Source organism: Notamacropus eugenii, chromosome 4 (assembly GCF_028372415.1).
Source record: "Notamacropus eugenii isolate mMacEug1 chromosome 4, mMacEug1.pri_v2, whole genome shotgun sequence".
Classification (NCBI taxonomy): domain Eukaryota; kingdom Metazoa; phylum Chordata; class Mammalia; order Diprotodontia; family Macropodidae; genus Notamacropus; species Notamacropus eugenii.
Window position 1 is genome coordinate 467,841,176 of NC_092875.1, and position 15,218 is coordinate 467,856,393.

The 15,218-nt window shown below is 36.5% G+C and overlaps 1 protein-coding gene across 6 annotated transcripts in view; it reads right to left on the reverse strand.

Annotated features, from left to right (window-relative positions):
- The window catches only part of GFM2 (GTP dependent ribosome recycling factor mitochondrial 2), a 70,305-nt gene that overhangs the window by 41,245 nt on the left and 13,842 nt on the right, over positions 1-15,218 (reverse strand). For all 6 annotated transcript variants that reach the window (XR_011966509.1, XR_011966508.1, XM_072606349.1 and 3 more), the window contains exons 8-12: positions 10,311-10,399; positions 6,941-7,001; positions 6,622-6,807; positions 4,535-4,615; positions 2,452-2,600 (exon numbers count right to left, since the gene is read on the reverse strand). Coding sequence is in view for 4 of the 6 variants with exons in the window: in XM_072606349.1 (XP_072462450.1) it covers positions 2,452-2,600; positions 4,535-4,615; positions 6,622-6,807; positions 6,941-7,001; positions 10,311-10,399 (566 nt within the window). In the remaining 2 variants the exon portion in view is untranslated. The remainder of the gene's footprint in view (positions 1-2,451; positions 2,601-4,534; positions 4,616-6,621; positions 6,808-6,940; positions 7,002-10,310; positions 10,400-15,218) is intronic.

The window sequence follows — 15,218 nt, forward strand, 5'->3', positions numbered from 1 at the left end:
TCCTAAAAAAAGCAGAACTGGCCAGATGGAAAAGGAGATCCAAAAGTTCACTGAAGAAAATAATTCCTTAAAGATTAGAATGGAGCAGATGGAAGCTAATGACTTTATGAAAAATCAAGAAATTATAAAACAAAACCAGAAAAAGGAAAAAATAACAGACAATGGAAATATATCATTGTAAAAACAACTGACCTGGAAAATAGATCCAGGAGAGATAATTTAAAAATTATGGGATTACCTGAAAGCCATGATCAAAATCATCTTTCATGAAATTATCAAGGAAAACTGCCCTGATATTCTAGAACCAGAGGGTAAAATAAATACTGAAAAAATCCACCAATCGTCTCCTGAAAGATCCCAAAAGAAAAACTCTTAGGAACATTGTGGACAAATTCCAGAGTTCCCTGATCAAGGAGAAAATATTGCAAGCAGTCAAAAAGAAACAATTCAAGTATTGTGGAAATACAATCAGGATAACACAAGATCTATCAGCTTCTACATTAAGGGATCTAAGGGCTTGGAATATGATATTCTAGAAGTCAAAGGAAATAGGATTAAAACCAAGAATCACCTATCCAGCAAAATTGAGTATAATACTTCAGGGGAAAAAAATGGTCAATCAATGAAACAGAAAACTTTAGCATTCTTGATGAAAAGACCAGAGTTGAATAGAATATTTGATTTTCAAACACAGGAATCAAGAGAAGCATGAAAAGGTAAACAGAAAAGAGAAATCATAATGGACCTACTAAAGTTGAACTGTTTACATTCCTACATGGAAAGATAATATTTGTAACTCTTGAGATTTTCTCAGTACTGGGGTAGTTGGAGGGATTATATACATATTGACAGAGAGCACAGGGTGAGTTAAATAGGAAGGGATGATATCTAGAAAAAAATTAAGGGGTGAGAGAGGAATATACTGGGAGGAATAAGGGAAAAATAGAATGGGGCAAATTATTTCTCACACAAAAGAGTCAAGAAAAAGCTTCTTCAACTGAAGGAAAGACAAGGGAGGTGAGAGGGAAAAAGTGAACCTTACTCTCATCACATGTAGCTTAAGGAGGAAATAACATGCACACTCAATTTGCTATGAAACTCTGTCTTGGACTACAGGCAAGTAGGGGAGAAGGGGATAAGCAGGGTGGGGGGGATGATGGAAGGGAGAGCAAATGGGAGGAGGGGGTAATTAGAAGTAAACATTCTTGGGGAGGGACAAGGTCAAAAGAGAGAACAGAATAAACAGAGGCAGGATAGGATGGAGGGAAATATAGTCTTCCACAACATGACTTTTGTGGAAGTCCTTTGCATCACTACACATGTATAACCTATATTGAATTGCTTGCCTTCTCTGTGTGGATGGGTGGGGAGGGGAGGAAGGGCGAGAAGTTGGAACTCAAAGTTTTAAAAATGAATGTCAAAAATTGTTTTGACATGCAACTGGGAAATAAGATATACAGGCAATGGGGAAGAGAAATCTATCTTGTCCTCCAAGAAAACAGAGGGGATTAGAGATAAGAGAAGGGGGAGGTGTAAAAGTAGGGAGGAAAGATTGGGGGAAGAGGTAATCAGAATGCACGCTGTCTTGTGGTTGGTGGAGGGGAGAGATGGGGAGAAAATTTGGAACTCAAAATCTTGTGGAAATGAATGCTGAAAACTAAAAATAAATAAATTAGAATTAAAAAAAAAGAATTACAAAGAACATGTCTGTCCCCAACAAAAGAAATGAGAAGACATCTCCCCCAACTCCTTTGCAGAAGTGGAAGGCCCACGGATGTAGAACAGATGTTTTTCAATATTGATCAGCTACGCTGATTTTTTCCTCTTCTCTTTCTCATTAAAAAAAAACCCTTGTTAAGTGAGATGACACTCTGACGGGAGGAAGACGGTCACAGGGAAAGTAAAGCTACATAAAAACACGAAGCTATGCAAAAAAAATCAAGAAAAATTTACTTTTAAAAAATCTGATAATTTCCCAAATTTGATTCAGCCCACACTTTCAACTTAATTCTAGACTCCGTTCACTGTGCATCTATAGTGACTATGCCATATATACCAATGAGCTGGCTTGTCAGCATCACCTTCATCAACTCTGAGACTTCAACCAACAACTGAGGACTTCGTCTCATACTTCCCCCTCCAAACATAAGGGGACTCCCCAAAAGCTTTCTCTTCTTTTCTCATCCCTCCGACATCAACCTCTACTATCTCCTCCATTCTAATCTCTGAGGATGAAGTAACCCTTCCTGCTGCCAATATTACTCCTTTACATGTTTCCCAGATCTCATCCCCTCCCATCTGCTCCAACAGATCCTTCCCTTAGTTTCCTCATCTTTGAAATGTAAAGGCTGGATGAGAGGATTCTTTCTAAAGTTAAAAAATAAACTATCATTTTTCATTTCTGTTTACAAGTTAAACATTTAAAATATACTTTCACTTTCTTTTACTTACAGAAATTCATTGTTGCGCTCATCAGGAGAAGGCAGGTACATAGTAATGGCATCTAATAAGGGCTGGACCCCTTTATTCTTCAGGGCACTTCCACAGAGCACAGGGACAGCACTCTGAGCCATAGTTACTCTACGTATTGCAGGGTATAACTACAAAGAATACACACAAAAAAGCTGTTTGCACTTAAAATATTAAAGCCTTAGCTTGGATTTATTCATATACTTATCAAAACGAACCATTTCCAGACAAATTTGTCTCTCTTGATTTGGTCACAAGGGTGGGTTTTCATTTGCTGCAGTTGGAGGATAGAGATACAGCAGCTTAGGGAGAAGGATAGAAAAAAATGCAAGAAAGAGAAGAAAAGAGGATCTATGAAAAATTTTTAAATGCCCAAAGGCAACCAGAGGGATACAGGCGAACTGGGAAATATTGGTCCAATGTGTTAAATTTAATGTATATTATTAAAAGGAACAAGTTCCATACAGAGGATTCATAGTTTCATGTGCAATCCCCATTTTCTGGCCTCCTCTGGGCATGGAAATGGTCATGTTTGTTCATGATTTTCTATTTCATAATGAAGAATGAAATAGAAGAAACTCCTCTCTCAAAAGAAAGTACAAAATAAGTGGACAGAACAAGGAACTCTATTTCCCCTAAGTAACTACTCCTCTCTTTTATCTTTTTCAAACATACCATGTTCTTAAAAAAAAAGGCAACAAACCCAAAATCAAAAGAAAAATAAAACTAACATTAAGAATTACAAAATTACAAGAAATAAATCACCACAGGTGACATTTAGAAAAATTTCATGTAATCAAAACTAAAGATCCTTTCACATCTGGAGACCTAGATTCAATCTTTGAATTACAAATGAACTAGGTCAGTGGTGTCAAGTAGAAATGAGGGCTGTGAAAACATGTAACAATCTCCGCACTGCATATCAATTTAGAAAACCACATATTACCATTCTTTAAGTTTTACTGTACTCTTATCTCTCGTTAAGTATTTCCCCAGTACATTTTAATTTGGTTCAGCCAGGCTCAGAAGTACTGTGGGCTGCATGGTTGACAGCTCTGGACTAGGTGACCTCTCCTGTCCCTTGTAGTTCTAAATCAATGATTCTAATAGGGTTCATCTTGATTCCTCATTTTACATGCTATCATTTCAAAAACTACACTTGATAACTTTTGGTTTCAGGAAACTTACGGTTGCCAAGCTCTCACATGGAAAGCACCTGGCAAATCAGAGTAAAGAGGAAGTTTAATGAAATCTCTTAATATTACAGTTGATTGAAACCAGCAGCACGATTTCCTGTCCTCGTGTTCAGCTAACTTAAAAAAAAAATACATAAAATAGCAACAAATTTAGATTTTAAAATCTTCAGAATAACCATTAAATGAAAAATCATTTTAACATTAGCCTGAAAATCCAGTAATTAATCTGCTGAGATAAATTTACGTTCTGAGATTTTTTTTCCTAGAATCTTTTAAAACTAAGTAATTTGAAAGGGAAAAGGTTGCAAAAGTTGTGTAAAGTATTCAATGAATGAAACTAGCATTTTCAAAGTTGCAGGTTTATAAAGTGTTTCTCTCACCATAGGGTAGGCAGTACAAGTATTAGCATCCTCCTGAATATACAGATGAAGAAAATGAGCTCATGGTTAGTCAAATCTTTCCAGTTAGGGCTAGGATTAGAACCCAGGGATCCTGATTCCAGGTCTAGTACTTTTTTTCACTATACAAATATTTATTCAGCATTTACGATTACAATGACCCATGCAGGTGTTTTACAAAAGACAAATACGAATAAGACACTATCCCTTCCCTCAGAACTCACATGGTCCCAAAAGCTCAATTTCTAATATCCAAAGATTCAGCACATAAAGTACAGTAGATCATCATCATCATCATCATCACCACCACCACCACCATCATCATAATCATCCTTTAAGTTTATAAGCAGTAAATTTATTTTGAATCTGGTTTTTAAACATTTGTTGATATTATGCAAAGTATAAGAAATTAGCACACAAATAAATGCAGCTAAGTCTAATCAATCACAGTAGTTAAATGATCTATTTTACCTTTTCAGCTGGTAACAAATCAAAATTTTCAATAAACTCTCCTAAAACTAGGTCAGCAAACTCATCATCCACATCCGCAATCTGCAACAGACATGAATCAGTACATTTCCATCAAGTACAGCTTACTTACACCTAAATATAATAAAAATGTAATATTACTGAGAAAACAATCTTTTGTCAAGACAAATAGATGCTATAATGCAATAAAAGTAAAAGAGTAAACAGCCACCTGTTAGATATTTAACAGGATTATAAACTTTTAGTGCATTAATTCAGTCACAGAATCAACTCAGGCTAGAAAAGGCTGCTAGATAGTGCAGAGGATGGGAGCACCACGTCAGGAAGATCTGAGTTCAAATCCAGCCTCAGACATTTAGTACAGTGTGACCCTGTGCAAGTCATTTAACCCCTATTTGCCTCAGTTACTCATCTGTAAAATGGGAATGCAATGGAGAAGGAAATAGTAAAACCACTCCAGGACCTTTGCCAAAAAATCCCCACGGACAATAGGATCACAAAGAGCAGCACACAAGTGACCCAGAACAATAATAACAGAAGGGAATATGGGAGTCAGCTTGTCTCACAGCTTCATTTTGTATGTGAGTAAACTGAGAAATACTGGTTCAATTACTTGGTTATTCAAGGCCAAATGTCCGTGACTCAGACTCGTCTGTTCCAGATTTACAGTTCCTGCCACACAATCATAGCTGCAAAAAGTCACTTCTAGTACCTGATGTCTTCACTTTGCTAAGTATTTTATTGGTGAATGGAAATGACTCACAGACGGATATGTATCTTCATATCAAAAATGGTTAAGAGAAAGGACAAGAAATCAGAAAAACAATTAAAGGGAGTTAAATTAGGAGATACAGTATCGATTTCCTATGCTCATGGTTAGTCAAATCCCAGTAGCTAATGTCTATTCACAGCATCCTAGAAAATAATAAGAGGTCCTGCACATGGTAACTTTAATGTTAACAGTCTAGTGAACTGTTTAAGGATTTTTTTCTGAAAAGCTATAATGGTGGATTGTTTTTATTTTAGTAAGTTTTTGTATCTAGTCTAAAATATTCTGAATGTCTTCCAGATTCCCAAAGTAATCAAAAAAGCACATTATACTGCATTAAAAAACAACCAAAAAAACCCACCACCTACTCTCACTATAATTCTAAATTTAAGAAGACATTTTAAAAGATATGAATGTTCAGCAAATAGTGGATAATGAATATTACATAGACATGAAAATTAACAAGTTCATCTTATAACTGTTTATTTCTTTTGTGAAATATAAGGAAAATGCTTCAGCTACTGATGAAACAACTGATGTTCAAAGGGTGAACTTAAAAATTCTTTATCAAATAGTCTGAAGGGAGGAGGGAACATAAGTCAGTACTGGTACCTATGACAGAATCTAATATGCATTTCTGTCCCCATTGCTAGTGTCAGTTTGGCATGGAGTCCATGTTACCTTAATCTTTTCCTTCTCAAACATTTGTTTTCTGCAGCACACAATAAGCACCTTAGCCTATTCTTCGCTCAATCATTATTTCATGTTTCACCTTGCCTTCCCCATAAGCTTCTTGGAGACCAAGATTATATACTAAGCACAATAAATATGTATGTAGTTTTTCATTTCTCTGCACATTGCAATAAAAACATTACTTGTCAGACAACAAGTAAAAATTTTAAATTTACTCTTCAAATGTTTAAAGGATGAATCTTGATTACTATTAACTTCTTTGAAAATGACAAATTTTGCCAACAGCTGTAAAGTTGACCACAAAGTATAATTTATGAAAAATAAGTTCTCTGTATAGATTTTGATCTAATTCTCCTGATGGAAAGTTGAAATTGCAAGTTCTTAAATAGTCTTATGAGGTATGTAACTAGACTTCTTTACTTGAGTAGTACCTTATTTTGTTCTTTGCAGACTGACACTACAAAATACCAGCAATCCTGCTTATAAAAGTTCTACAAAGGAAGAACAATCCAGACTGCATTTCTCCTCCCCCACAATTATGAAATAAAGGTTTTTAAAAGCTCCTGAATATTCCATATAATTTAAGCATCAAGTATATTTACTTTACTTGTTCAATTAAGGCATTTCTTGCTTCCTTGGCCTCCTTCAGCAATTCAGGATCGTTCAGTTCTGTAAGGGGCTCTCTCATAAACTGCTTCCCATCATCAGAATGAGATGCAGGGTTCCAAATAACTTTTTCCATAGTCACAACATCAACCAGTCCTTTGAAAGCTTTTGCTTCACCCACTGGCAACTGCAAGCAAGAAACTGACATTATTAGATGAGCATTCAACTAGGATTGCAGTGGAGCACAATCCAGGCCCTCCACAGAAATGTGCCCCAAATGTTATTTTAATAATCTGCTGCTATTAAGTCAACCAGTTTACCTGTAAAAGCAAAGGTTTTGTCTTCAACTTCTCTCTGATGCTATCGACAGTACAGTTAAAACTGTAGGAGGTAAAACAATAACAAAGAGAAAAGTTACACAATCTGTAAACTCAGCTCAACCTGACTTCTAAAAATTTTGGTCACACACAATTTCAGTAATACATAATTTTGCTCTCACCTTCCAGGCTCCCTAACATCCTCTAAGAATCATACTGGCTGTTCCCAGTTTCTAACCTGGGTCAGAGCCTGCCCTTCTTCACGTAGCCTGGGGGCTCCCTCCTTCACTGCCAGATGTAATGCTGGCACTCGATCAGGTAGAGCCTGACTGCAGCTCTGAACTGCAGAGTTCACACCACCTACTAACCTCAGCCTTCCCAGTAACAGAGGGTACAGGCAAGTGCTACAACACACCTGGCCCTAACTTCCTTTGACCAATTTCCTAAAGGATGTCCTTGTGGATAACTTCACACATCTAGACACCCCCACTTAAGTTCACAGATTTAGAACACTTAGGAGGTCATGTACTCAAATCCTCATTTACAGATGAGGAAACTGAGGCTCATGAAGGTTAAGTTACTTGCCTAGAATCATACAAGCAGTAGAGCCAGGTGAGTCATCACTCAAAAGATGAGGAAAGAAGGCTATTTCAGGAGTGAATGGGGTATAAAAGCATAAGATGTGAATAAAAATATAGTAAAACATAAAATTTTAAAAAGCAATAGCATCACATCCAGCTCTTTTAACTCCAGAACCATCCCTTTTCACTACATAATGTTGATACCTAAAGATGAGTCTTCAGGATTTTCTTACAGAATCTTCTCATCAGTCTTCCCCCCTCCATACTTTACTTCACTGATGAACTAATCTACCTTATTCACACAAAACTGATGCTAATACTTCTCTATTCAAAACCCATCAATGGCTCCTGACTGCACAAAGCCTGGCATTTGAAGCCCTTTCCAGTCTGCTACAGCCTACCTTCCAGCCTTATCTTTGTTCCACATACAAACAAAATGAGTATTTTCTGTTGCCTGCATGTACTTTCCTATATTCATGCCTTTGCTCAAACTACTTCCAATGCCTCGAATGTCCTCATTGCCTATACTCACCTGTTGAAATCCTAGGTCCTTCAAGAATCAACTTAAAGGTCACTTCTTGTATGACACCTGCCCAGATGTCCTCTAGTCTGTGATGATGACAAAGATACCTGACAAAGAACTGTTTGTTCTTTTATAAATTTCCTGTTCTAGTTCTGAGGTCCAGTGATTTTTAAAGAGGAGACACAATAAATGTTGTCAAAGAGGGGAGAGCAGTCTCAGATTTCAAGCACAAAGGTAACATCTATCACTTTTGTGTTTCTTAATTTCTTACACTTTTTATTATAAACCAGGCCAGGCCAAACACAATTTTCATAGTTAAGAGGCTGACCATCGATGGCACATGGACACACTGGCACTCAGATCCACCTTTATACCATCTGCTGCCATCCTCCCATTCCCCATTCCACCTCCTACTTGGCTGTAGACATTTGGTCTGCCCTTTCTGGGAGTGAGGTGTTAGCATGAACAACACTTCAGGCGTCAGAAAGCTCATAATTTTAGTATAACAACTTTTGAAAAGATTTCTGTATTATTAATAGGATTAATAGAGGCAAAAATAATTAAGAACATATCAATTCTAGTAGAAGTTATGTAGAAATACAACACATACAATACAATAAAACACAAGCCAGTTTTGGCTTGGCCATAACAGATTCTCCAACTCTATTCACAGAAGTGCAAGGACCCCTAGCAGGTGTTCTATGTTGTACATATCCTTAAGTTCCTTTAATACAAAGTTTTATACACAACACTCCTAATCAACCTCTCATTACTCACATCCATTTTTTCCTGAGGTTGTCTGCATAAGAAGGTTTGCCAGATAGCTTTGCTGCTGTTTAAGTTATGCCACTATGTGAGGGAGACGAGGCTTCCCTTCTTCCATCTGTACCCCTAAGATTTTTGCCCTTCCTCCTCCCCGACTATGTCTTCTGTACAGAGAGTATAAAGTATGAGTGTCTATGCTTTAGGGTACAAACTACATTCAGAGGAGTCTAGATTTGGTATTCACTTTGGCTCCTTTTGGCCACTAAAGGAATAAAGTCCTTTCTGCCTAAGCTCAGATTTTCTCCTTGATTCACAGTGGGATTAGCTTTCCTTATCTACCTTGATTCCCATTCAGAAATTTCCCTTTCCCTTACGTCTGCCCACATAATTTCCTTAAACTAGATTCCCTTTTTCTTGACCCATAGCCTTAAAGTCAAATCCCCTAAGCTACTATTGCTTTCCAGTCTTTGGCCTTTACCCTCTAAAACAGGGTTGGGGAACCTGCAGCCTTGAAGCCACATTTAGCCTTCTAGATCCTCAAGTGTGACACTGAATCCAAACTTCACAGAACAAATCCCCTTAATAAAAGGACTTGCTCTGTAAAAATTGGACTCAGTCAAAAGGCCACCCCCAGGTACCTAGGAGGCCACATGAGGCCCCACCCCTCCAAAACTCTTTGTCTTTTCTTATTCTAAAATGTTCTCCTTTCCTGAATGAGGAGGAGAAAGTGAGGTTGGTGACCTTGCACAGCCCTCCCTCCCTCAAAACAAAGTGAAGTGCAAGTCATGTCATCATTTCTCTAATGTCATGGTCTTCTTCAAAAACGAAGGACGAACACAACAACCTTTCCTGAATCCAGTGTTTCTAAAAGATTAAGGTTCTCAAAGATTTATTCTCTCTCTTATCCCTCTAGATCAATGGTTGTCCCAAGATGGCACTATTTTCACGACCATTCCATTGCTGTGTTCTTGACATCTATACACAAAACATTCTCATTTCCTCTATTTTCATATCAACCAGTCAGGAGTTAAAGAGAGCAGGAGACATGACAGAAGTAGCTTATCTCATAGATAATCATGGTGGCAGAAAAGGGAATAATATTTTACTCTCTCTGCCTCCAGAATTAAAGATGGCCAAAGTGTCTTTAATTAGTCTACAGAGGCCATAGGTTTACATAAAAAATAAAAAGTCAGCAAGTCTACTATCTACTGTGGCAAGAACCACCCACCTCAACCACAGCTGAGTCTGTCTGACCCACTTCACTACCGGTAGGGACTCCCACCAGCAGGTCTATTGAGCTACTTACTTACTAAAAATTGTTATTTGCCTTGGATTATTTACAATACTACTTATAAAACAAGATAAAAAATTATTATCAGAAGACATATAGATGATGATTCCCCAGAACAGTTACATAGCTCAGATTGTAAATTTCAATTCTACTTTATTAAAGGCCCAAATAATTTTTTTATTTTAACAAACCAAAGAAAAATGTTTTCAATACCTTGCTCCAGTTTTGTCCATCTTATTTAAAAAACAGATTCGAGGCACACGGTGTTTATCAGCTTGTCTCCATACTGTCAGAGTCTGTGCCTAAGACAAAGATAATGGAAAATATAAACTTATTTGACAACAATAAACATTTATTATCAGGTATGGAATAATTATGTCATAATCATAAATTCATTTAATTTTCACACAGAATTAGACTTTTTTCTAACACTGATCAGACATAGAATCCCTACATTTTGCTACCTACACTGTCAAAGGCATGGAGTAAAATACTATAATTATACATATGACTATTCAATTCAGTAAACATTTACTGAGCATTTAAAAAAATAGAAAAGATCAAAATTAATGCTACCTCAAGTTTCTACTGCATTACTACTGTATTGTTCTAGAATGTAATTGATTTTATGTTGTATTAATTTTATAACTGAGTCTACATCTGCCTAAAGTCACCTTTTTATGTCGTTGAGTTGAGCGTTAAATTAACTTAAAGTTAGTGTAAAAGAAATCCTGCCATTTCTCATACCCGTACCCCCTGGGATACTTCCTGGATATATTTGTTAAGTCCAACAAATTAACTTGTTACCATTCCCAAAAGATATGTCCTTGCTTGTCTTTGCGTAATTAGTAGAGTTTAAAGGAGACAGCAAGTCTGGCAGTTTTGATCCTCTAGGAAAAATTGCAAGATGTGGATGGGTCTCTTACAACAATAAATAATTCTTAATTGTTGGAGAGGAGTAGTTACTAGCCCCATCTAGGAACTAGCCCCTTGATATAATCAATCATGTTGTCCCAACCCCCATGAGGTTATCTACCCTGTAACCAATCACATTGTCATCCCCACCTTCCCAACTCCGTACTTCCCACAACTATACAAGGGCTAATAAGCCCCATTTGAGGCCACTGGTTATTGAGAGAACACAGATTCAATTTATTGGTTACTGTTAGTCTAACTAATAAATTGATCACGATCATGCTTGCACCACTGTCTCTCAGTTTAACTTAATTTTCAAATGTTTAAGAAGACATATTAGTCCTAATAAGGTAAAGTGATAAATCATTTGAGGAGAAATCTGTTCTTCCAAGGTGTTCAAACACCATATTTGCAAAATCAAGTCTTTTCCCAAGGGTTCTATTACCTGCATAAGATGATTAATTTATGCTCTAATTTCTGATGACCTAACATATAGGTAGAATTAAACTTACTCTGTGTATTTAGGAATGGACTGTTAATTGAATACTAGACTATTCTATCTAATTAGATACATTATAAACTTCTAAGTTTAATCATATGCTCTGTGGCCAGCACATGCTTGGTACATGAAGGAAAAGTATGCTCATACTGCCTGACAGAAAAATCTTATAGGACCTGGAGTGTCATTTGGAATCATAACAGAATGACGGACTAGAGATTATATTTTCACAAGACAGTCGATGATATGGGAAAAGACAGCTAGCCTCTTGGTGGGAAAGATCTGGGTTCATGTCTCAGAACTAATACATTACTTAACTTTTCAGTACTTTAGCAATTCTCTAAGGTTCCAAGGTGTATTAAAATAGGAGCTCTCATTTACAGAGGAAGTTTTTCACTGATGGTGCAATATTGTAAGAAAAAGATTTAATTCTAAATTCTAAAAAAAATTTAATTCTAAATTCTAAAAAAAAAATCTTATTTTCACAGCAAGTTAACTGGCAAAGTTTGGTGGGTGGGTGGGTGGGTGGGTGGGTGTGTGTGTGTGTGTGTGTGTGTGTGTGTGTGTGTGTGTGTGTGTGTGTGTGTTTTAAAGAAAGTAGGCAACACAAAGATACCTACATAACAAACCGTCACTGTCCACTAAGGCTTGGAGATATACATACACTTCATTTGGTGATAAAATCATTGTTGTTGTTATTCAGGAGTTTTCAGTCATCTTTGACTCTTTGCTGACAGCATTGGGGGTTTTCTTGGCAAAGATACTGGAGTGGTTTGCCATTTCCTTCTCCAGCTCATTTTACAGATGAGGAAACTGAGGGAAACAGGGTTAAGTGACTTGCCCAGTGTCACAGAGCTAGTATCTGAGGCCAGATCTGAACTCAGGAAGATGAGTCTTTCTGACTTCAGGCCCAGCACTGCATCCACTGTGCCACCTAGCTACCCACAAAGCATAAAAGGTCCACCTAAAAGGGAGACTTGTACAATTTAGTTCTACAGCAATACTAGGAAAAACAACCAAAACGTATACAGAAAACACCCAAGAACAAATTAAGTAAACAAAATCCAAAGAATGCGTCCCCTACTATTTGCCTTAAAGCACTTAATGCATCATAAATCTGGAAACCTGTTACTCAAGCACACCATAAAATCGAGGCAAAGACTATATAGGCAATAAAATGTGTCTCTTAATAAGAAACTATCTGTACCAAATTAGAAATACTGAAAACCAAAGGAGAGATTAATAAAACGGACGTTAAGAAAACTATTGAATTAATAAATAAAACTAATAGTTGGTTTTATGAAAAAACTAGTAAAATTGAAAAACCTTTGGTCAATTTGATTAAAAAAAAGAAGAAAATCAGATTACTAATAGCAAAAATGAAAGGGGTGAACTCATCTCCAATGAGGAGGAAATTAAAAAAAAAAATTAGAAATTACTTTCCCCAACTTTATGCCCATAAATTTGACAATCTAAATGAGATGGATGAGTATTTTAAAAAATACAAACTGCCCAGATTAACAGAGGAGGAAGTTGAATACTTAAACAACTCCATCTCAAAAAAAGAAATTGGACAAGCCATCAATGAACTCCCTAGGAAAAAATCTCCAGGGCCACATGGATTCACAAGTGAATTCTATCAAACATTTAAAGAACAGTTAATTCCAATATTAGATAGACTATTTTTGAAAATTGGGGAAGAAGGAGTCCTCCCAAATTCTTTCTATGATACAAACATGGTTTTGATACCCAAACCAAGAAGAGACTAAACAGAGAAAGAAAATTATAGACCAATTTCCCTAATGAATATAGATGCAAAAATTTTAAATAAGATTTTAGCATCTTATTTAACGAATACAGCATCTTATCACGAGAATAATAATTATGATTGGGTAGGATTCATACCAGCAAGGCAGGGCTGGTTCAATATTAGGAAAACTATTAGCATTATCGATCATATCAACAACAAAGCTAACAAAAACCACATGATTATCTCAATAGATGCAGAAAAAGCTTTCAACAAAATACAACACCCATTCCTGTTAAAAACACTGGAGAACATAGGAATAAAGGGAACTTTCCATAAAATAATAAGCAGCATCTACCTAAAACCTTCAGCAAGCATTATATGCAATGGGGATAAGCTAGATGCATTTCCAATAAGATCAGGGGTGAAACAAGGATGTCCATTATCACCACTACTATTCAGTATGGTACTAGAAATGTTAGCTTTAGCAATAAGAGAAGAAAAAGAAATTGAAGGAATAAGAATAGCCAAAGAAGAAACTAAGTTCTCACTCTTTGCAGATGATATGATGATTTACTTAGAGAATCCCAGAGATTCAAGTAAAAAGCTACTTGAAATAATAAACAACTTTGGCAAAGTTGCAGGTTACAAAATAAACCTGCACAAATCTTCTGCATTCCTATGTATTAGCAACAAAGTCCAACAGCAAGAGATAGAAAGAGAAATCCCATTTAAAGCTAGGGTAGACACTATAAAATATTTGGGAGTTTACCTGCTAAAACAAACCCAGGGACTATATGAACACAATTACAAGACACTTGTCACACAAATAAAGTCAGACCTAAGTAAGTGAAAAAAACATTAGTTGCTGATTGGGTACATCAAGCCAATATAATAAAAATGACAATTCTACCTAAATTAATTTACTTATTTAGTGCCATACCAACTAAACTATCAGATAATTATTTTCTAGAGCTGGATAAAATAATATCAAAATTCATCTGGAAGAACAAAAGGTCCAGAATATCAAAGGGACTAATGAAAAGAAATGCTAGGGAAGGTGGCCTAGCGCTACCAGATCTCAAATTGTATTATAAAGCAGCAATTATCAAAGCCACTTGGTACTGGCTAAGAAACAGAAGGGTAGACCAGTGGAATAGGTTAGGTACCCAAGACACAGGAGGCAATGAATATAGCCACCTCCTCTTTGATAAACCCAAGGACCCCAGCTTCTGGGATAAGAACTCACTGTTCAACAAAAATTGCTGGGAAAACTGGATAACAGTGTGGTGGAAACTAGGCATAGACCCATGCCTGACACCATACACAAGAATAAAGTCCAAATGGGTACATGATCTAGGTATAAAGATTGATACCATGGACCAATTGGAGGAGCAAGGAATAGTGTATTTATCAGACTTATGGAGAAGGGAAGAATTTTTGACTAAAGAAGAGAAAGAAAGCAGTATGAAATGCAAGATGGATAATTTTGATTACATTAAACTGAAAAGTTTTTGCACAATCAAACCCAATGCAACCAAAATCCGGAGGGATGTAGTATATTGGGAAAGAATTTTTACAGCTAATCTCGGGGATAAAGGCCTCATTTCTAGAATATATAGAGAACTGAGTCAAATGTACAACAATACAAGTTATTCCTCAATTGATAAATGGTCAAAGGATACGAACAGGCAATTTTCAGAGGAAGAAATTAAAGATATCCATAATGATATGAAATACTGCTCTAAATCACTTTTGATTAGAAAGATGCAAATCAAAACAACTCTGAGGTACCACATTACACCTATGAGACTGGCAAACATGACAGAACAGGAAAATGATAAATGTTGGAGAGGATGTGGGAGAGTTGGAACACTAATTCATTGTTGGTAGAACTGTGAGCTGATCCAACCATTCTGGACAGCAATTTGGAACTATGCCCAAAGGGCTCCAAAAATGT